General features: G+C 43.1%; 1 protein-coding gene across 1 annotated transcript; it reads left to right on the plus strand.

The window, feature by feature from the left end:
- Positions 1-232: 232 nt before the first annotated feature.
- Positions 233-13,515, plus strand: hic2 (hypermethylated in cancer 2). The gene is made up of 2 exons (XM_041041407.1): positions 233-340; positions 10,793-13,515. The coding sequence occupies exon 2, from the start codon at positions 10,853-10,855 to the stop codon at positions 12,614-12,616; it is 1,764 nt and encodes a 587-aa protein (XP_040897341.1). The 5' UTR covers positions 233-340; positions 10,793-10,852; the 3' UTR covers positions 12,617-13,515.
- The last annotated feature ends 8,115 nt before the right edge of the window (positions 13,516-21,630 follow it).

Raw genomic sequence — 21,630 nt, forward strand, 5'->3', positions numbered from 1 at the left:
CCATGGCTGAGTCGTGCTGCTGGGAGAAGAAGAAGGCCTAAACCACAGTTTGAACACAGCATACCCCCCGCCCCCTACCCCCCCCCCCCCCCCGGTCTGTCTCTCCCCCCCTCTGCCATCTTGCAGGTAAAGTTGCCAGGGGTCCTGGGCTGAGAAAGTGGCCAAACCCTCCCACAGTGGGATGTTTTCTCTGCTGCACTCTGGGCTGGTTTCTATTCAAATGTGGGTCAGGGGTGAGGAAGCCTAACGTCATAAGCTTGCAACATGGCGTCCCGAAGGCTGTGAGATGAGCAAGAGGATGGTAAAGAACGCTTGAGAACGATCCTACCGATGTAATAAGGTATTTAAAAGAAAATATTTCTCTTTTAGCTGGATTGTTAATGCGCCACGGAGATGCGTTTATGTCTGTGTCGATCGGATCGTTTTTCTCTCAGCTGCTGCAAGGATCGCAAGGCTTTTCGGCGTTACGGTGGTGTTTTTTCCACGGCGTGCCAACAAAAAGGGGCTCCGCTGGTGCCTATTCTGGCTCTACCAGCCTGCTTGGCAAGCCGAGAAATCTCACTTTATTTGTCCGTGTTTATCGCTACCCCTGTTCGAAACCGTAAAACAAATGGCTTGCGATTCTTGTGGCGTTTATTTTGGCGTCGTGAGTTTACAAGAGATGCCTCACGGGACGAGTGTGTACCAAATAATTAGGCTACCAGGCTGGCAAAGCACATTAGGCGACAGAAAGGATCCGCAAACGTTTCGTCGCAGCGTTTCAAAGAAATGTTGAAATGTTTCCACACACTTTACCTCGTTTTCTGTGATTTTGTAATCCAGTGAGTTCAGTGAATTGTTTGCCAGAATGTAAGCTAATGAGGTGAGGGTTTCATTTAAATCGATCCCTGTCATGTAATGATAACACCGACTTTTTTTTTTTTTTTTTTTTTTCAAAAAGCAGTAAATTGCACTTAATGTGTTTAATGAATCCGGACATAGTCCTTGGATTTTACGCACGATGTGTTGCGCAATCATCCTGATAATCATAGAGATGTTGCAGTCGATACCTATAGTGTAATCTGCATTGTTTATATGTGGGTTAAGCCACCTTGGTCTTAGGTAGGGCGAATTAAAAAAATAATTTAACAGGATTGACTTGCTAATAAACCCAGTACCGTGTAGGCGCAGCTACTTTCTTGTTTAAAACGTTGTCTTGTAAACGTGAATTCTATCCATGCAGGGGATTGTATATGTCTTTATATCCTATAGGTGGGCTACTGCTGTACATCGACCATCTTTGTGATCAGCTACAGTGTGGGTGTAACGTTACACTGTGACCCACAACCGCCGAGCTTTATAGAAACAGTACTGCATGATATTAATTTCCATATGTAAATTATCTTTCTATTAAAGCTAAAAATAGCCGCATCAGAATATTGAGTATTTGATTATTAAATAAAGGCCAACCACAAATGACTTGGTACTACTAAAATAATGTCTGTGCTCAGGTGTGAAGGCAGCTTGGCTTCTCAGGTGATTAGAGTAGTTAAAGTACCAAGGGGCATGAGGATAATAAGGCACAGGAATGTTAGTAATGTGGTTTCCTCCGACTGGCTGCTTTCTGTAAAACCAAATTTTTAGTTCTGTAAAAACAATTCCAGTACAGGTCTGGTTTACAGTGTTTAGTTTCAGCTAAGAAAAGATGAGATGTAATTCTGATAAGACACCTTTGTTATATTATAGGGTTAATGGAACTGTTGTACACAGTGTGTGTGACAGTGTAGTGATGGTAAACTGTTCACACAGAGGCCATAGGTCCTCATTTTTCAGTTAGTCTGACTTTACAATAATGTTCCTGTTTTAGTTTTCGTCATACATGACAAAATGGTTTTGCATAAACTAGATTGTTGCGTAATCACACAAAGTTAACTGTTCTTATTCTTCAGATTGAATACATCCAGTGCAGTTGTTTGCATTGAGTCATTTTTAGTAGACAGGTTGTTAGGAGTTTTCAAAAATGCAGGGTCTCGCCATTTTCTTTAAATGCAGACACATTTCCAGTCTCGTCTTTGGTTTTTGTCACAGCTTTAGGGCAAAATGAAGGTAAATCCATCTATTTTCACAACCTCTTATCCTGTTCAGGGTTGAGCGCTGCTGTGGCCTGTAATATGAAGATTATAGGATTATATTTTGACTGGTTACACCCACCCAGAAGTGTAGTTAAAGGTTGCAGTCACTCTACCTGCCAGCCTAAAATTTGGCCGGACAGTTATGTGAACTGTGCATGGTTTCAGCTGTACTGATGAAATATTTTCAAAGCTTGACGGGTTGCATCTAAATGCATTTTACACTTCATATACATAATCTAATTTGGTGAGGCTTGTAAAGCTGGAACAGGGCTCCTGGCTGTACTGCCTTAAGCATTCGATGGTGACAATGCTGCATCTGTAACAGTAATGAGCTTTGAAGACTGGCAGTACTAAGTGTGTAGTTCATGTGATCCCATTATTTTCAAGACCGTGTCTCTTACAAACTTATGCAGGTATGCAGAAATTATAAGCTCCAGTGAGTGAAGATAGTGTGTTGCATTTTAACTGACCTCTGCTTTAGACTATGTGGCAGATGTCTAGCAAGTTGCTATCTCTGCCAAAACGCCTCACAGACATGAGAGGGAAACGCTGACAGAAAAGCATCATAAAGTAGGTTTTGCATCTTTTAACTGATATTTTATTTCCAAGCCTAACCACCTTCATATGGCAGTTGTCGTCAAAATTATATATTATATATAGGTACATCTAGCAATAAGTGTCAAACAAGTTAATTTAGTCAAGTCAACTGATAAGTGTGACCAGTTTCATTGATTACTATAGACTACAAAGTGGGGCCTGGAGGGTTATTTGAGGCCTGTGTGTGTGTGTGTGTGTGTGTGTGTGTGTGTGTGTGTGTGTGTGTGTGTGTGTGTGTGTGTGTGTGTGTGTGTGTGTGTGTGTGTGTGTGTGTGTGTGTGTGTGTGTGTGTGTGTGTGCGTGCACGCTTCATGATCCTCATGTTCAGCCGGTTGGTCTTGCCTCACCCTACTTGTCCCTTCCCCGTCTCAATACACACGCAGTATCCTGTGTACATTGTGATCATGGCTTACAGTGGTGTGTGTGGGCAGCACAATGCAGTAAGAAGGCTACTTAGGCTATATGTTCTGCTGACATGTTGGATGAGGACTTATAGATTGTGCTAGGCTGTTGTATCTATATGGATCTGCCTGTTCTGTTCTGTGCTGTGCTCCCTGTTCGAGGGTAGTTTGGTTCATTCAGTGGCTAAATCTCCTCAGGGCAGGGTTGTTGTTGTTCTTTAAGAAGAAGAAACAGTCTGTGGAATGTAGTGCTGATAGCCAGAAGGTTATGCGGTGTGTAAAGGCTGGAGGAGGAGGAGGAGGAGGAGGAGGAGGACGAGGAAGAAGAGGGGGTTGCAGCTCTGTAAACCCTTGGACCATACAGGATCTCTCCTTACCCAACTTGCCCTCTGTCCTCAACCTAAGCATTAGGCACCAGGTCATGTGGGTCTCCTGCCTTTTATGTGAGACTTTATCTCATCAACAGAGTCCATTCTCTTAAGACAGAGGGCATTTTATCACACCAATCATATGTTTGCATGTTAGTGAAGTGGTTGATTACTTCACTTTTGGGAAGGACACACAGTTGGAAACAGTGTGTGGGTGCCAGCTGATAATCAGTACTGCTGGTAGCCTCAGTGAAAGTCTCAGTGTTCATTTCAGTCTTTATTTAATTTCTCCAGGGAGCACTTTGTATGCAGCCACAGAATACAATGCAGCATAGACAGGACAGAGCGAAAATGCACAGTTATACATGAAACTGTGGCAGCAAGACAGGACGAAAGAGAGAGTAGTAACTCTGTTTTTTTTTTTGTTGTTTTTTTTAGAAAGCACCGAGAAGGATTGGGTTAGATGTTCAGTACCTGTATTTGTTAGTCTCAGTATCTACCAAAGTTCAGTTTCTCTTTTTATTATCATTATTATTATTATTATTTGTTGTTGTTGTTATGATTAACACGTTTGGGTAGCAATTTTAGTGAAAAGCAGATATGTCATCAATGTGTCAAAACCAAACAACAAAACAAAAGATATTTTCAATATGGTACTTGAAAGGATTTAGATATGATGAAAAAGATTAAACACTTGACAGGGTAAAATCTGTCACACTAGGAAATATAAGAGAAGTCATGTATGCTGTCCTCTGAATTCCACCTGGTTTCAGTATGTTGGTGCTTCCTGATTCTTGTCACATAGTTACAAAGGAAAGAATTCAGACCCACATTTTGAAAATATGTTGTGTCAAAGATATAATTTAAATTAATTAAATTAACTCTTAAAACGGTTTTATTGTGCTTTTTTAATTATGACATTCATTTGTCTCATGCCAATTAATAATGTTGGCTTGAGTATTGGCTGCAGTTTATAAAATGTAAGGGAGAAATCTGTGGCCCAGTTTAGGCAACTGGATCCAGCACCGTCATAACAATAAATGTGAAGGAGGGGAATTTTGGGAAAGTTTTTGGTGTGTGTGCTATTTTTGTATGCATGAGAGAGTACACTTGTATATCTGTTACTCCCTCTAGACTTGGCTGTGGCTTTAGTGTCTAGTATTACCTGTGGCTGACATGCACACCGCAGAACACATTCATTCATGACCTGTTGTTAAGTTGTGATGTACGAAGTAAGGTTAAGACTCACGCTACTACTCTATCACACGAGGGAAAATCTTTCCTCTTCATTTCACAGGTGTTAATGCTCTGGTCCAAGCAAAAAAGATCTTGAATTCACACAGAAATAGATCCATGGTTTTGATTACAGGTTGAGTTGTGCGCATGTAGGAGGTTTTGTGTGTTTGGGTATGTGTGAGAAAGAGTCGCCTTTTCTTCCCTTGCTGCACAGCACTGGCACATCTGGGGTACACAGCAACCATTGACCCCCTCCTGTGATGAAATGGACGGGGCTCTTTTCATTCCACTGCACCCTGGGCAGGACTTGTTTGTCTGCAACATGGCTGAACTGCCTGACAGAAAATTAGTCTTAATTGGAAGGTTTCTACCCAGACTGCGGCAGGGATACTGTAATTCATGCACTTCCCCCTTTAGCCATACAGCACTATGTACCTGTTCACTAGCATTTATATTCAACATTTCTGTAGGAATTCATGTCTCTAAGACAGGACAGTTCAGACTTTATCTCTTGTCTTAATGTTTCTGAGCCTTTGTACAGCAGGACGTCTCTCCTGCAGCTTTTCTGAAGAGATTATAACTAGGATTGGATCCGCGTCCAGAATTCCAGCAGATGCTCTGCATCAGAGCTATTCAACTGTTTGCCACAGAGACATGAGTGTAGGCTGGTTTTTATTTCAAGCAAAGATCACAGCAGGTGATTTCACTTATTATTTCACCCTCTGTAGTCTCTGGTTAGAACAAAACAGCTGCATATTCTGCTCTGTATGGCACTTGGTTGAATGGCTCTGTTTTCTGTATAACACTGGAGAAAATTCAATACAAGACTGTGTGGCATGTTTTTACATTCTGTGCAAAAAAATGAAGATTGCTGTAGGTTTTGGATTAAACTTTAATTGTGTTAAAGTACTTTCTCCTTAACGGGTATTGGGTTTGTGGACTTGCTGCAGTAACCTCATTTCTTAAACATCACAGAAACAAAAAAAACAGGTTTCTTTTAACCAAGAGAAAAACCCAGTTACCACTGATAGATTTCAGCTGGAGAAACCTGATTTCTTTGCCATGTACATGTTTAACAGGCTTTCTGAAAAGGTTTTTACTTGTGTGCGTGTGCATGACAAATGCTTTAGACAGGGTATCTCTGTGACAGCAATGTGGCAGGATGAAAGGAAACGTCGTTACTCGTATAAGTGCATTCTTGAAACCAATCTGAACTCTGATTAAAACAGAAATAAGTGAGCCGGTTTCCAGAGCTGAACAATAGACTATTTGTAAAACCTGCACACAATAAGAAAACACTGTCTGCTCTCCCACTGCACAAGCCAAATGCTCTGAAATAAAGGGAAACAATCTCCACTATTAATACAGTCTAGATATGCCAGAGTTAAAAATATATATATATCATGTGGGGAAAAATTACTTACTGACAACCTGCATTTACCTGCTTGTTTTACAGCAGCCAGGTTATGGCAATGCATATGAATACATTCTCCAATTTGCTGCCTTAACCTGATTTGTGCTGTTATTATTTTTTATGTCTCCATGTAAACACAAGAACTTTGAACCAGAGTTTCTAAAATGTTTCTTAAAATTGAAATAATGAACAAATCATTAGAGAGATGTTTATGGTGTTTCCTTTGGTGCAGCAGATATTACACAGGTGAAAAGGATCACAGAGCAGGTAGCTGAAAAGCACATCTGTTCTCTTTAATCTCCTCATTGTATTGTGAGCTGTCCTTTTGCTTATGAGAGAACTGAAACTCAGATAATTGTTGAGTCTTGCTTGGCTCAACCTTACCCATGCAGCAGCGTCAGCCATGTTGAAATGGCTCTGAGGTGGTTTCACCGTGTTTGTATTTCAAACTGGCTTTGTACCATCCCCCCAACCCCTCCCCCACTCCCTCTGCCCACCAGCGTACTCTCTGGGTGTGTGTATATCTGTGCGTGTGCTGTGTGCATGTGTTTAAGTGCACTGTGTGTGTGTGTGTGTGTGTGTGTGTGTGTGTGTGTGTGTGTGTGTGTGTGTGTGTGTGTGTGTGTGTGTGTGTGTGTGTGTGTGTGTGTGTGTGCGCGCGTGCGCACACATCGAGGCCTTTAGCTTGTGTACAGGATTGGCTCTTTTTCTCTATCTGCGTAAAACAGTCTATACCTGCATGTCCGTCTCTTCTGCCCACCCTTCCCTGTGCATTGTAACCATCAGCACTGTTTTTACAAAGTCATTACTGTATACTGTTTAAAGGAATTGGAGTAAAAGATAACCCTTGGTTGAATATGTTTCTGAAATCCTTCTCAGTCTTGCTTTCTATTGGTTGTTAGGAGATGACCTTTCACAGTAGTAGGGTGTGTTTTGTTATTGCGCCACAGGACTTTGCCTCACCTCTGCCCTCTCTCCTGGCTCTCTACCCTCTGTTCAGGAGATTAGTGCCACAGCCCACTGCTCTCTCAGTCACCTTCGCTGCATGAACACCGACTCTGAAAGGTTTACTAGCTCGCTGTTTTAATCCATAAACTCCTTGGAAAAAGGATGCAATGACAGGCAGCAGTAAATGAAGTCAAACCAGATAATCCAGATCTCTAGTGTAACCAGTGTAATTTTAGAGGAGACTGACATTAATTTACTGCTGGGGACACTTTGGCGCTCGCTGGTTTTCAGCCCCAAATCAACACACGGATATGTTATCCTGATCATGTCTGTCAAGTTTGGGTAAACATCCCCGTCTGCTCATCTCCTCATCAGCAGGCTCCTGAAACAAGTCAAGGTTGAGGCTAAACAGCAGGTTGCTGTGTTTTTAAAATAAGGTTTCCCCCTCTATCATTAAACCACAGTCAGTTTTTGAAAAGGTTAACACTGCAGACAAGGTAAGTTGATCCTGTGGCTGTGCTTGAAGGGCAACATCTACCCTGGTCTGCAGTCCAAGCCCAGGCTGGCTTTGGTTGGTATGTGGTGCCATATTTGGTCCGAGCAAGTCTTGTTTCTCACGGCCCTCCTGACCAGCTATCTTGCCATCTCTCAACCTCCCTGCCAGCCTTTGCAGAGAGCTTAAAAATATAGGAATCCAACCCTGTAGGAAATGCTGCTTGCCAACTACATAACATATATCAACTAGTAATCCTGCCCACTGGAAACATCGTTCTAGCTGTCCTAGCAGTATCATCTTTCTAATAATTCATCCATCCCTGGCTTTCCGCTATAACTGTGAGACTGCGATTCTGTAACAGCCTTGATATAATATTGGAAATGTTTCTACAAACTGCAAAGAGCACCGTGCACTCACAGATGGAGCTGCCACGATGGTTCAGGCCTGTCTGTCCCCTGTGGTATTAAGCCTGTTTTCCTGGGCAGCACCATTGGAAGGGGAGCTGGGCCTACACGTGTCCCACCCTAGCTGCATATAGATCAGCCGTAATCCATTAGCAGCTCCCTGGAATCCAGCCGGCACGGCACAGCACCGGAGGGGCCAGGGGGAGAGGGTAGCTGTGTGGGTGATGGGGGGAGGAGAGAGAGAGAACGCAGGATGAGAAGAGGAGGGGGGTGGGGGACGGCTCTTTTTTTCCCTCCTGAGCTGGCTTCTCTACTCTGAGCCCAGCCCCCTTTTATGTTGGTCTGCTGGAAAAGCCTCTTGAATCCCCCCATAAAGCCTGCAGAGGTGTGTGTGTATGTTAAGAGAGAGACTTGACTGATATATGGCTTCCTGGCTGGCATCATAGTAGAGGCCCTTCTTTCTCTAGCAGCCCTCTTCTCCTTTACCGCCTGCAGGGTTGAGTGCTGTACACCCCTGTAGCACATTCTGCGATTAACTGCAGATCTGGGTTGTGTATTCCAGAATAGCTCATTATGATTCACATTGGGGACAGCAAACTGTGTTTGTATGCCCAGTGAGAGGCTGGTGAGGGTGGGAGGATAGAGAGGGAGAGGAGCAGCGGCAAGACGGGGGAGGGGAAGAAGACCATGAGTAGAAGTGTCAAAGCAGAGGAGGCAAGCCCAGGCCTGGACCTGAGAGTAATGATCACTCCAGCTGATTGTATCAGCTAGCCCGACTGTTGCAACAGAGCCAGCTTTGATATACATCAGCCAGCCATCTCCAGTTTACAAATTTCACCTTTCTATTCTTGCACAATGTTCGCTGTTGTCTGTAATAGAGTATTTTCGCAACATTGTGTTGTGTGTCCTCACTACCCAGATCTAACAAATCCCCTTCCTTGTTGTCACCTTCTTCAGTGGCCAGTTTGCCACACAATGGCACATTGCGTGTTATTCTCTCATTAGAGTCTGTGTGGCGATTGTTGAGCTTAACTGAAGAGCCTTGGCCAGTATATTTGAAGCTTTGTTTAAGATGGTTGTGATGCTGCATGTCATTATTGTGCTGGAAATTTCAGATTCTTTAAGGAAGCATACAGATCAAGCATAAGTTTGCTAAAACCAAATTTATTCAGGCTGAACAGTGATCAAAAGAAGTGATGAAAATAAATACACGCTGTAGTACATTATTTATCTTTATGCAGTTGTTCTGAGTTAGTAGTCAGAAGTATTCAGAAAAGGAAAACAGACTGTGCGAGCAGCCCTGGGTCATGTACTTTTTAGAATGAGCTTTTGCCAGATACATTTTTGGAAATTTCAGCGTGCAGATGAACCCCTATTCCAGAGATAGTTTTCATAACAGATTTTAGTTTTGTGCCTTTGCATTCAGGCTTGACGATTCTGTCAATCCAACTAGCTTGAAGAACCACTCCCTTTTTTCATGCTGCATATTATGAAATATAATGTTCAGTAAATCTCGTAAGTTGGCACTGAGTTGAAATGACACATTTTCATATGTATTTATGGCTTGAGCTAAGCATTTCTCTGCATTACTGTGTAATCTCCTGTAATACGGTATACCATTCTCTGATCAGGGGCATTAAAGACGTGTGTACATTTTCCCAGCATGCCCAGGGCTTTAAGAACATGTTAAACATGAGTCAGGGGCAGACCCTGTTGCCTCAACTAAAGCATACCACTGTTACTATCACAGTTGAGCTGTGGATAGGCTCTTTGCATCGACTGCATCAAATGTCTTTAACAAAATTTGTGTTTGTGTTTTCATTGTCACTCTGGAAGTGTAGCACTGTGATATGTAATATGTCATCAGTATGTACTTGAACAGTGAATGAGATTCATCTGCCCTAATTCCATAAATGAGGGCCTCTCTGGAGGATCAGGTGGTAACGTCCTTGTCTCTGAGCCACACCCGCCCCCCTTCCGTCCCCCTCTTTTCTTCCCCAGCTCCTGTGTAGTTTTACCTGCTCAGGTGTCACCTAATCCCTCCCCCCGGCCCTGCTGTGCCACCGACCCCCCACCCCTAGACAATGGGGCAGGGTTGACATTACCATGACCTAATGAAGACTAGAGTGAGACGAATTTCCAAAGAGGGCACCCCACTGAAACTAGAGTTACTCCGCAGAGATAGGGCAGAGAAGCTGAGAGGAGGCACCTTAGAAAAGTAGTTACTTCGCCCTTTGTTCTTCTCCGCCCCTTTGGCTTTTGTGCCAGAACTGTGGCAATGTGTACAATCAGAACTTGATCCATGTAGGGTTGCAATTTGTTTAAAAAGGAAGATGAGAGGGAGGGGAGGGTTCCAGTTTCTAAGTTGCCATGTGATTATGTGGCACGCTTTGCAAACAGTTTGCTCTTTTCTCGTGTAAGCTAAAAGCTTAGATTGATGTACTTGCGGTGTGAGTCATAAAACTTGCTGTTTAATTGTCAGATTGTCAGATATGTCAGACACACAAGCCTTTTAACTGTCAATTTCTGTTAAACCTGTGTTCACTTTTAATCCCACTGAAGGCTGCAGTAAACTAGAAAACTCTGTTTTCCCACCGTGCTTGTGTATGCTGCATCGACTAAGCCAGCACACATTGCTTGGTGAACTTTTTTTTGACTTTAACATTTTGTGTCCTCTGTTGAACACCCCTACTCTTTCATTTATTTACTCTGGCTTACACACTGTATTGAACAACCGGTTATTTGTCATAGTATCAGTCTAATACTTCTTCATGTCTACAGTGCAACACTGATCACCTTTCCATTTTTTTCTTTCAGCTTCAGGTGGTGCTCGTGTAGGAAGAGAGAGAGAGAGAGAAGGAAAGAAGGAAGGTGGAAATGGAACTGCCAAATCATGCCAAACACCTGCTGCTGCAACTCAACCAGCAGAGAGCCAAGGGCTTCCTGTGTGATGTTATCATCGTGGTGGAGAATGCGCTCTTCCGTGCCCACAAGAACATCTTGGCCGCAAGCAGCATCTACTTCAAATCTTTGGTCCTCCACGATAACCTCATTAACCTTGATACAGAGATGGTTAATCCCTCTGTATTCAGACAAGTTCTGGACTTCATCTACACTGGTAAGCTCCTGTCGTCATCGGACCAGAGCAGTGAGCAGAACTTCAGTGCCCTCTTAACCGCAGCCAGCTACCTCCAGCTCCATGACCTCGCTGCTCTGTGCAGAAAGAAGCTCAAGCGCAGTGGCGGGAAACCTCTGCCAGGTAAACCCTCCACTCCAGGTCCCCTTAGCCGCTTACGCCTCAACAACCAGCGCCTTTCCTCTTCTACCCCTGCTGGCCCCAACAACCACTATCCTCCAACCCCTTCCGATGCCGACCAGCCACAGCCAGATGAAGGCCTTCGGGACAAACTCTCAGATGATGAGATGTTTGTTGGCAGCTCTGGGAAGAATGGGAATGGGGGGAATGGCAGTAGTAACGGTAACCTCAGCAGTGGAGGAAGTGCTGGGGAACCAGACCTTGGACTAGACCTGTCCAAGAAGAGCCCTCCCTCTGCGGGCACAGCCACCGATGCCCTCAGCCCACACAGCAACTCCCAAGAATCCCCTCAATCTGCCTCAGTATCCACAACCAACAGTGCCTCACTGGATGACTCCTCTACCACCCTACCAGGTGTAGAAAACTGTGGCTCAGAAACCATGGAGCTCAACTCTTCCTCTAAAACCTCAGAGGAAACCCAAAACCAGCCAGATGGGCCCCCACCCCAGAAGAAATCCCGGCAGGGTGCTCGCAAGAATGAATGGCCTAAGAGAGAGGCATCAGGGTTGAAGTCTGAAGATCATGACAGGCCCCTGGTTAATGGGGTGATTGTGGGTCCTAAAGATGGCCGCTCCTCTGGGGTTGGAGGGGGCAGTGGTAGCAGCTTCGCCTCTGACCAGTCCTTCCAGTGTAAAGATGAGGAAGAAGGAGGAGAGAACGGCCAGGACCACAGTGATGAGAGTGGTCAAAGTGATGGAGAGACTGCAGGAGGTGGAGGAGGAACAGGAGGGGGACACCACAGCGCCAATTACGTGTACAGGCAGGAAGGTTTTGAGCCAGCATTCGGGGACAACCTCTATGTGTGCATTCCCTGTGGTAAGGGCTTCCCCAGTTCTGAGCAACTCAACGCTCATGTGGAGACACACACTGAGGATGAGCTCTACATCAAAGAGGAGGGAGGGACCTTTGTGAAAGAGGAAGATGAGGAGGAGGCAGAGGACCTCTCTGCCCCCGTAGGTCCCTCCAACTTTGGCTCTGAAACGCGTCCATTCAAGTGTACCGTCTGCAGTAAGAGCTACAAAGACCCGGCAACGCTGAGACAACATGAAAAGAGCCACTGGTTGACCAGGCCCTTCCCCTGCAACATCTGTGGCAAAATGTTCACTCAGAGGGGCACCATGACACGCCATATGCGCAGCCACCTTGGCCTCAAGCCGTTTGCATGTGAAGAGTGTGGCATGCGCTTCACACGCCAGTACCGTCTGACAGAGCACATGCGTGTCCACTCTGGGGAAAAGCCGTATGAATGCCAGCTATGCGGGGGGAAGTTTACCCAGCAGCGCAACCTCATCAGTCACCTGAGAATGCACACCTCACCCTCTTAGAAATGCATCAAGCCAAAGAACTCTGGGAATAGAAAAAAAAAAACAACATTTCTCTACCTTTTTTCCATCTCAAAAGCAAAGAAACGCACACAAGCATATTCACATGCAGACACACATAGCTCTACATATTGATTCCAGTTTACGACGCCCTGGCTAAGTGAATGATGTTGCCGTTGGCCACGGTGGGCTCTTGGTGATGGTGGGGTTATGTTGATGCAAGGATCATGTCATCGTTTATATCATCTGCTCACCTCTCAGGAGTTCTAGAGGGACAGTTTACTCCTGTCACTTTCCAAAGTCACAAAGCCATGGTGGAGTGGCATGACTTCTGGTCTGCGTTGCAAATGTGAATGTGGGTACTAATATAATGTCAAGCCCCCTCACCTCATACCCCTCAGCAGCCTTCCTCTCTTCTACCTTTGAGCATTGAGTCTTTGAGTTTTTCAGATTGTTCCTCAAACCGATTAACTCAAGAGTCCACTCTGTACTCCAGTGCTATTTTGACCAAAAACCCCGTGCAAACAATACTGGCAATAATTCAGCAAAAAGATTATTTTTACCCTGACAGCTTTATATCCTTTGTTATGTTGGTGATGGGGTTCTGTATGTAAGAGGACAGATAACTGGGTTCGGGACCATCTCCATGCTTTAACTGAAAGTCCTGAAAGAAGATTCATGGTGGGATGACATTGGATTAGGTTTTAGTTTTTACAGACAACAAATACTCAAAGTCCTCTCTACAGCTGTTCACAGTTAAAATAGAGAGGATTTTCGTTGTTTGCGGTTTTGCCTGCTAGTGCTTCCAGGAATGAATCCTGGTCGGAAAGATGAACCCCTTGAGGTACTTGTTTTACTTAAAGAACTTGTAATGTTTCAGTGAATGTTTAAACTGGAAGGTCTTGGGATTTTTCTTGTGGGGGGGAGGTTTGGATGGGGTGGGGTGGGTGGGGCGGGGGTTTAATGGGGGTAAGAAGAGGGTGTTTTAGACTGAACATTATGTTCAGTGGGTACGTTTATTTTTTTGTCTGTATAGCTTTCCTCCCCTCAGAAAAAAGAAAAGTCTATTTATATAGGCTTGTGACCTCGCTACCTCTGATTACTCTTACGAACTCTATGTTGATTAGTTGAAAGTTCCTATGTAATTAATTGTAAAAAGTGTGTAGATTATGGTAACTTTTCACCTAATGCTTTAACCTGCCCATCTCTCAACACAGGTTTTTTAATGCTCATAGATTTTACACATTAATATTATTTTAGCTGTTGTTTTTACTTGTCAAATATAGCTTTTTGGGTGCCCTGCTCAGTGTGGCCCCACCTCAAAGTGTACTGTAGCTTCCTGCCTGGAGCAAATAGTGGTTAGTTAGTTTAGATGTATAGTGTTCCAAAGATCTTATGAATGTTGAGGAGAACAGAGCTAACTAACAAACATTGCTAGACAAGTTCATAACCAAAGTTTTTAAAAAAAGATGTACTTAAGATATATAGCATACTAAATTATTTCACTTTTGATTTCTTTTTGCTGTATAAAACAAATTATGAATTATATTCTAAGTCCAGACAAAGAAATCCACTCTTTTGATGGAGTTTTGGCCAATGACTCTGAGACTGAGGAAGGTTCTTGTGGTTTTGCAAGGAAAGCTTGTGCTGATTGGTGGGCCGGTATAATGTAAACTTTACCACCTAACCAAACTGGTAAAGTTCAAAAACATGTTCCCTGAACATGTTTTTTGTTTCTTTTTGTTTGTTTCCAGAGTCCTTATCACTTTATATTCCCTGACTTTAAAAACAGGACTTGATGACATTGTATGTGTTCTGTTCAGACCAAAAAAATGAAAAAGAAAAAAAAGATAGGAATTATAATCAGAATTTTAATGTGAATTTCAAGTTGCTTGTTAGTTTTTTTTTGAGCCAGACTTGTGAAAACTTGTAAAAAGAAGGGAGAAGCAGAGATGCACTGGACAGTTGGACAACTCATTGGTCTCCTGCAGCATCCTTTTGTTTCTGATTGTATTTCATTATATCACAGAATGATTTTAAATTATTTTAAACTTCTAAAGCTTTACCTCATCATAAGCGACCATAAGTTGGGAATGGCCCCTCTGTTGTCTGTAGGTTTCACTGAAACCTGTCCAGTGTATCTACTCTCAGCAATTACACTGTGGAGCATGAACCTTCACTACAAGTTTTTGGTATAGGCATTCCTCTGTTATGTTGGTTTAACTGTCTTCTTGATTTTTTTATTTTATTTTTTTTTTTGTTCCTCTTTCGTCCTCATGTTATGGTCTGTGAAATGTTTGTTATCATAGGGATGCAGCTACAGTTACAAACATCACTACCGTTTTAAGGTACCTGCGTCCTGGACTCCCAGAGTTGTTACTTGGTTATATTGGATGTTGGTGTCTTGCTGTTAAGCAGTTGCTTTTTAGTGATTGCATGGTACATCGATGAATTTTTCACACTCCCCCCCCCCACTCCCCAACCACAAACATGTTATTTATCGCCTGATCCATTGTTGCTTGTGACCTCTTCTAGATTAAGAGGGAGTCCACAATGCATTGCCTTCAAACGTTATTGTACTTGTCAGCACTTACTGCAGTACGGCATAATGTCTGTCATGCAAAAGGTGTTTTTGTACAACAAGATCTCTAGCCATCTCTGCAGAAGACTTTGCAGCTGCATTTGAATGCTTGCTTGTTTGACATAACGAAGAAAAAAAAAAAACTACGAACTCCAAACTGTGACCATACTACTACTACTACTATTACTACTACTACTACTACTAGTACTACTACTATTCAAATACTTCAGGGATTGTTCTGCATCTGTGAATGCAGACTCTCAGCTACATTTGTAAGACATAGTATTGTATCGATTTCTCTGTATTTTAATCATGGGAAAAGCAAAACACTAGTTTCATATTTAAGACGAACAGGGGGGTACTTTTTCAACTAACACAAAGAGCCTTGACAAAGGCGAGGCAGCTCGAAACAAGTCTACATTTTAGTTAGTAACACAGTATGTTCAGAAATAGTTGCAAAGTTGTACAAAGAACTAAGAAGAAAAAAAAAAAAAGCTCATACCCAAATCCACAAACTATTTTTTAAACCAAAGCACATTTGAATGATTATGGAACCATGTGTGGCTCTAAAAAGAAACATATGTATTTATCTCATTGTTTACATAAACTCTTACAGTTTTACAGACCTCAGTCGGGGCTCGGCCAGTCAGAAAGGTGGTTTTGTGTGTATTTTTTTAAAAGATGCTTTTCCACAGAGGTTGCTGCCAAAACAAAAGCATAGCGTCAAACATGGGTTGAACTGCTGCATATTCAATTAAGGGGAGGGGTGTGTGGTTTAGGGGCAACCCCCCCCCCCTGCCAGCTGGCTTCGGGGTGACCCTGCGCCCCAGTCCCCCTGCCCTCTGGCCTGTCTTCAGATGGGACAGCAGCGATGGGGGTGCACGCTGCATCCTTGACGTATTACTCAAAAGGCATTGTTAGTAAGGGTCTTTAGCTCAATGTTGTGTTTCTGTATTTACCCAAATGCACTTGAGGGCTACCTCTGCTGCTTGGGTCTCTTAATATGTAGGAGTGGGTGGGTGATGCTTGAATGGTTTGGGTTGTTTTAGTAACATGGTACATCTCTTATGCTGGCGGTTCTTGAAACCTATCTGGAGAATGTAGCTTTGATTTGTTCACTGCATGTAAACAGGCTTATCTGGTAGTCTTAACTGTGAATGTTATTGTCGTTTTTCTGCTTTTATGATGTTTTGAAACTATTTTTTTTTTTTTTAGCTGCCTGTGTTCTGTGGGTAAAAGCAACACAAACCTCTGGCTGGCCGGGCCTCATACAAAGTTGGTGCAAACACTTATTGACTGTGTTCTTTTTTTTTTTTTTATCAAATGTCTATTGTCAGTGATGAATGTATTTATTTCTGGTCCTGCCCTCACCTCTGCAAAGAATTTGCTCAGTGTGTGAGACTGAGGTGGAGGCAGGACCCCCTTTTTTTTTCATTTTAAGGATTTCAAGCTGAGAATCAAAAATGAGACACAATACATAGCCATTAACCACAATCTGTGAAGGTGACTTTGTTGTGGGAGAACTGATTTTACTTTTTTTTTCTCAAACTCAAAGAAAATGGCATTTAATATCTTCTTTCTCAGTTACACCTGACAGTCTGTAGGGTTTTTATTTCATGTAATTCACGATGGGCGTTTTTTTGCCCATGTGTTCTTGAGTTCTCACTGAATGACTGCACACCAGGGTAGTTGAACTTTAACCCCTTGTGTGTGTCTGTGGACACAGGCAGGGCACTGTGACCTGCCTGTGCAGAACGGAGGCTACTGTATCTTTTCAAGCTTGCTCTCCCTGGGTGTTGCCATGCTGCGACCATCAAAAATAAAAAGATAAGCATTCACACAGCAGAAACATGCACATATTCAAAACTTCTCTCCGCTGAACGGTAGTGTTCTTCCCGTGACTATTGTTACAGTTTTTGTCTTAAACCACTCGCCACTTCTTCCATCTCTTTTACATGACGTTTTATGTTTTTAGTGTCTGTTAGTCCCACATTGGAGGATTTTAGAAACCTTGGGTGAGATAGCTTTACTAAGTGCACTTTGTATGTTTTTCAAAGCCTCTGGGAAGACCCGGGCGCTCTCATATCAGTTCTCATTTAACTGACGGTTTACTCTTTGTCTTTCTCTTCTTACCTCATCGTTGTTGCTGTGTGTTTGTTGAAATGTCATATCATTATGCAGTGTTACAAAAGCTTTAAAAATGAATATACAAAGCAGGAACTCAACCGAGAGACTGTACTCGGCTCTAAGCATTCAAGTGTCCATCTCATTTTTTGGCATTATTGTTGTTACGCCGTGTACGGTCGTTACTACTACCATCCTCTCCAGGCATTTGTATAGTAGAGGGGCTGGTCTGTCCAGTTATTATGGAGATGCTCCTTCTTACCTCGGCAGACTAAACCAAAGCCAGTTTTAAAATGGCCTCCAGTGCCATTAAACCTTGTCTAAGCTTTACTGTCCCTTGCTTTATCTCTGATACACATGACCCCCTGCTTTAGCCCCTTGACCCTCTGGAATTTCTGTTACTGCGCAGGTGACCCTATCCTCCGCTCTGCTGCATTTTATATTTCACATCAGTATTTACTGTACCTCCAGTGATGTTGTACAGTACTGACTAAAACAAAAAAAAAAAAACACCAAATTACCTCAAAACTTTCAGTGTTTACAGAAACGTGCTATTTTGCCATTACATCTCACTGTTTTTACTTTTTTTTTTTTTGGCCGTCCATCTGTAACCATAACATCATTTCTGACATTGATTTGTAGCAGCATATTTTCATACATAACCTTTACTTTACATCTGTTTGTAAATTTATAACAGCACAGTGTCACCTTGATGTGCACTACAATATTGGAAAGACATGATTAGCTGCTAAAGAAAATAGTACTTGAAGAGTTGATTAGTGGAGGTGCCCATGAAGTGGGTGTATCAGGCTTCCTCTCTGGTCCATTTTCTTCAGGAACAGCCTCTCAATAATGTATCAGGATCTGTGGGCTGAGAGGCTGTGGAATGGACATGTAGGGTCTTTGCTGATGAATAATTAAAGGCAGAGAAGCCCTCCCCCTTGGCAAACACACTTCATATGCAAAGGTGTACACACCCAGGTGCACTTTTGCTGGCATGCTTGCGCATACACTTTCGCTCATGCAAACAGATGCAATCGTCTAGACTTCAAACACAACCTAACATGCACACACCAGTATTTAAGGTGAGATCCTGTGACCCCGTTTTGTGGCTTTTGGCAGCACCCAGGCTGGGCTCTCTCTTTATCTCCACTCCTCAGAGAGCTCGTATTCAGGTCAGAGCCGCCGCCGTGCATAGCGATGGGGCTCGCAAACTAAAAGTGTCATGAAAGTGTAATACAGCTGACCTCAGCACTCACAACCTTGCAGTCTTAATGTACAGCAGTGAGGAAAAATAAACTGTTATTTTATGATCTTTTCATTAAAAGCTTGATTGAAAACCAAGACTGCCTTTGACTTAGTTTTGTGTTCATCTCTTGAGAACAAGTTTGATTCCGTCTCTGTGTAATTGATCTTGTTCAAAGATAATATCTAATGTATAATGTCTCCCAGGTCACGTTACCTGCCCCATTTCAGGTATTTTCTACCCTGTGGAGTTTGCCTCAGGATGGCTTTGTGTCCAATCTGTGAACATGTCTGCTTGTGGCCACTAGTTCCTCTTTCAAATGTAGCTTTCTTAAGTTTGACATTTGTTGTCATGGTTGTTGAGTCTTTCCTTTTGCTGTATTTCACAGTCCATTAATATTGCTGATTAGTATTCTACTAGTATCCAGCTACTTCGTAGCTGGGATTATCATTTTTTTCTGCCTTGGCTCCTTTTGGAACAATCACAAGCACTGCAAAATTCTTAAGTGGTGAAGGGAATGCCTCAAAAATCCTGTTGAAAAATGCAGACGATAGGCAGTTTCTGCATGTGGACACGAAAATCCTCACTGTCATGGACTGAGGGGCATTTACAGCAAATATACTAACAGCCCATCATCCTGCTGTCATCAAGCTTCCGGGCTTCATGCTAAAGTGAGCTAACTGTCTCCTGACTATAGGTCCGTAGTTATTGGACTGATATAACAGTGGTGCCAGTCTTTTAATCAAATGCTCGGCTTTCCTGAAGTGCTGAACTATTTCTTTAAGATGAAATAAAATGTCCAAAAAGCTCAATGAAAACATTATATGCTTCATCTAACTAATATTATGAGTTTCAACTGCCATCTCCATCTCCTGTGGTTAGGATAGCCCCAAACTGTGGTAAACACTGGGCTTTTTCCAGGCTATCTACAGCCTTCTCTCCCCCAGTGTCTCTTTTGATGCCCAGGCAGGAATGCCCAGGGCTGTGGGCCACTGGCCAGCCCATCACTTACAATAAACACATACTTACCACATATAGACTCATGCACACGCCCTACTCAGGTATGTAAATGAGATACTTCAATGTCTTTCTGCTTTACATGGGTGTTTCTCACTGCTATCCATCTATCATGTCTGTTTTCTGTTGCATTCTTGTCCCTAATTTTGACTCAAGCCTTTGCCACCCCCTCTTCCTTCCCCCTTATCTTTGCTTCCTTATTTCATATCATCCTGGCTCAGGTCAGAGTGTAGGGAGCTGGCACATTTATTGCTCTTCTGTGCCATTAGTAATGCACTGTGCCCCTAGAGGTGTCACATGCTAAATGACCCTGAATGGGGGTCGCTGAGAAACAATGGCCCTGGTGTCGATAGCCCTACCCTGCCCTCCCCCATCCCGAGCCCCTCTCTCCCCTAACATCAGCGCCAAGCAAACACAATAGTGAAAGCGGAGGGGGGTGGGTAGGTGGGTGGGTACAGAGTGGACATTACCCACACCAAAGACCTGGTGTGCCTGTTTGCCTGCCAGGGGTGTTTCACATTGAGGACTGTTTTGGCCCCTCGAGGAACGAGCACGAAGCTCAGCAGTTACATATGTTGTTTTTGATTTTATCTGGTGAAGAGCAAAAAGAGAAATTCCTAAAAATTCTCCCACTTCTCCCCAGGTTTCTTGTCCCAGTGGGTCTGTGAGCATGAGTGGAATTTACCAGGGTCTGCCCAGGTGGGTCCAGGCTTGCCTCTGCTCGTCTGGGATGGCCCTCTATAATCTGAGGAATGTGGATGAGAGATGCCTGGCCTGCCCATGGTGGGAGAGGGAGATGGACAGCGTCTGTTTTAAGTGGTATACACACACACAAACACTCACACAACCCACACCCATCTTTATCTCCAATACCAGATGACCTTCTTGTCTCCATGCTGATATTAAGCAGAAGGACTCTGGCCTTGTCTTGGTCACTGGCTATGTTTTAACTTCTGTGTGAGGAATTGTTTGGCATTTCCAGAAATACGCTTACTTGCTCTCTTGCTGGGAGTTTTGTGAGAAGATTGATACAGCTCTCATGTGTACAGAAAAAAATAAGGCTATAGCCAGCAAGTGGTTAGCTTAGAATAGTCAGGCACACAACCCACATAAAACCACAAATTATCGTTTTTGGACAGATTAAACAAAAAATGCATGACATAACATATTGATTGGTGAGTTGTTGGAGGTGCTGACAGCCTGATTTTGTTACTTTTCAACTGAGCCAGGATGCCTGTTTCCCTCTATTTTCAATCGTTGTACAAAGCAACACTAACTAGCTGCTGGCTCCACCCTTGTGTTTACTACACAGATGTAACAGTGGTATCAACTTTCCCACCTAACCCTCTGCAATAAAATGTGTAAGTGTATGTTCCAAACTGTCAAACTATTCCTTTAAAGTCCTGATTCCCCCTCACCCACCCACAACTTCTCCTTAAGTTTCCTTAAATTTAAATCAAAAATACATGTTTCTGGCATTTTCACATGCTCAACTCATTCAGGGCTTCACTGAAGCTCTATGATGCTTGCACTCAGTGAAATATTCATGTTCTGCGGGTCTGGGCAATGCTTGGCAAAACAGGATTTTATAAAGATGGAGACATTAGAGGTCTAAGAGACATGTGCAGCTTCACTGCCAAATGGATTTCTGCATTCGTTATGTAAAAGTTGCACCTTTTCAGGCTGAGCATGATTTAAAGTCAGAGTTAAAAAAAAAAGTTTTTGGCAGTGACTACTATGCATGCAGAAAGTGAATGCTAATTATCTGTTATTGGTCCAAAGTTGCTGTAAAGTGTGAGGACAGATATTGTTTGATTGATTGTAGAGCTGCATACAAACCAGACTGATAAAATCCTCTTGAGAGAGAGTGGATCACCCACTAGAGTAGAATTTATACATTCTGATCATGTGTGCATATATCTTCAATGTTTTGATGCACATCTATTATTAACAATGTGTTGAATTAATGCCTCAGAGCCCCCGGTTGTCTGTACGGGCATTATGAGATGCTGCTCCCGGTAGTGCAGGGGAGAGATCCAGGGAAATGTT

This window comes from Toxotes jaculatrix, chromosome 7 (assembly GCF_017976425.1).
Source record: "Toxotes jaculatrix isolate fToxJac2 chromosome 7, fToxJac2.pri, whole genome shotgun sequence".
In the NCBI taxonomy this organism is placed as follows: domain Eukaryota; kingdom Metazoa; phylum Chordata; class Actinopteri; family Toxotidae; genus Toxotes; species Toxotes jaculatrix.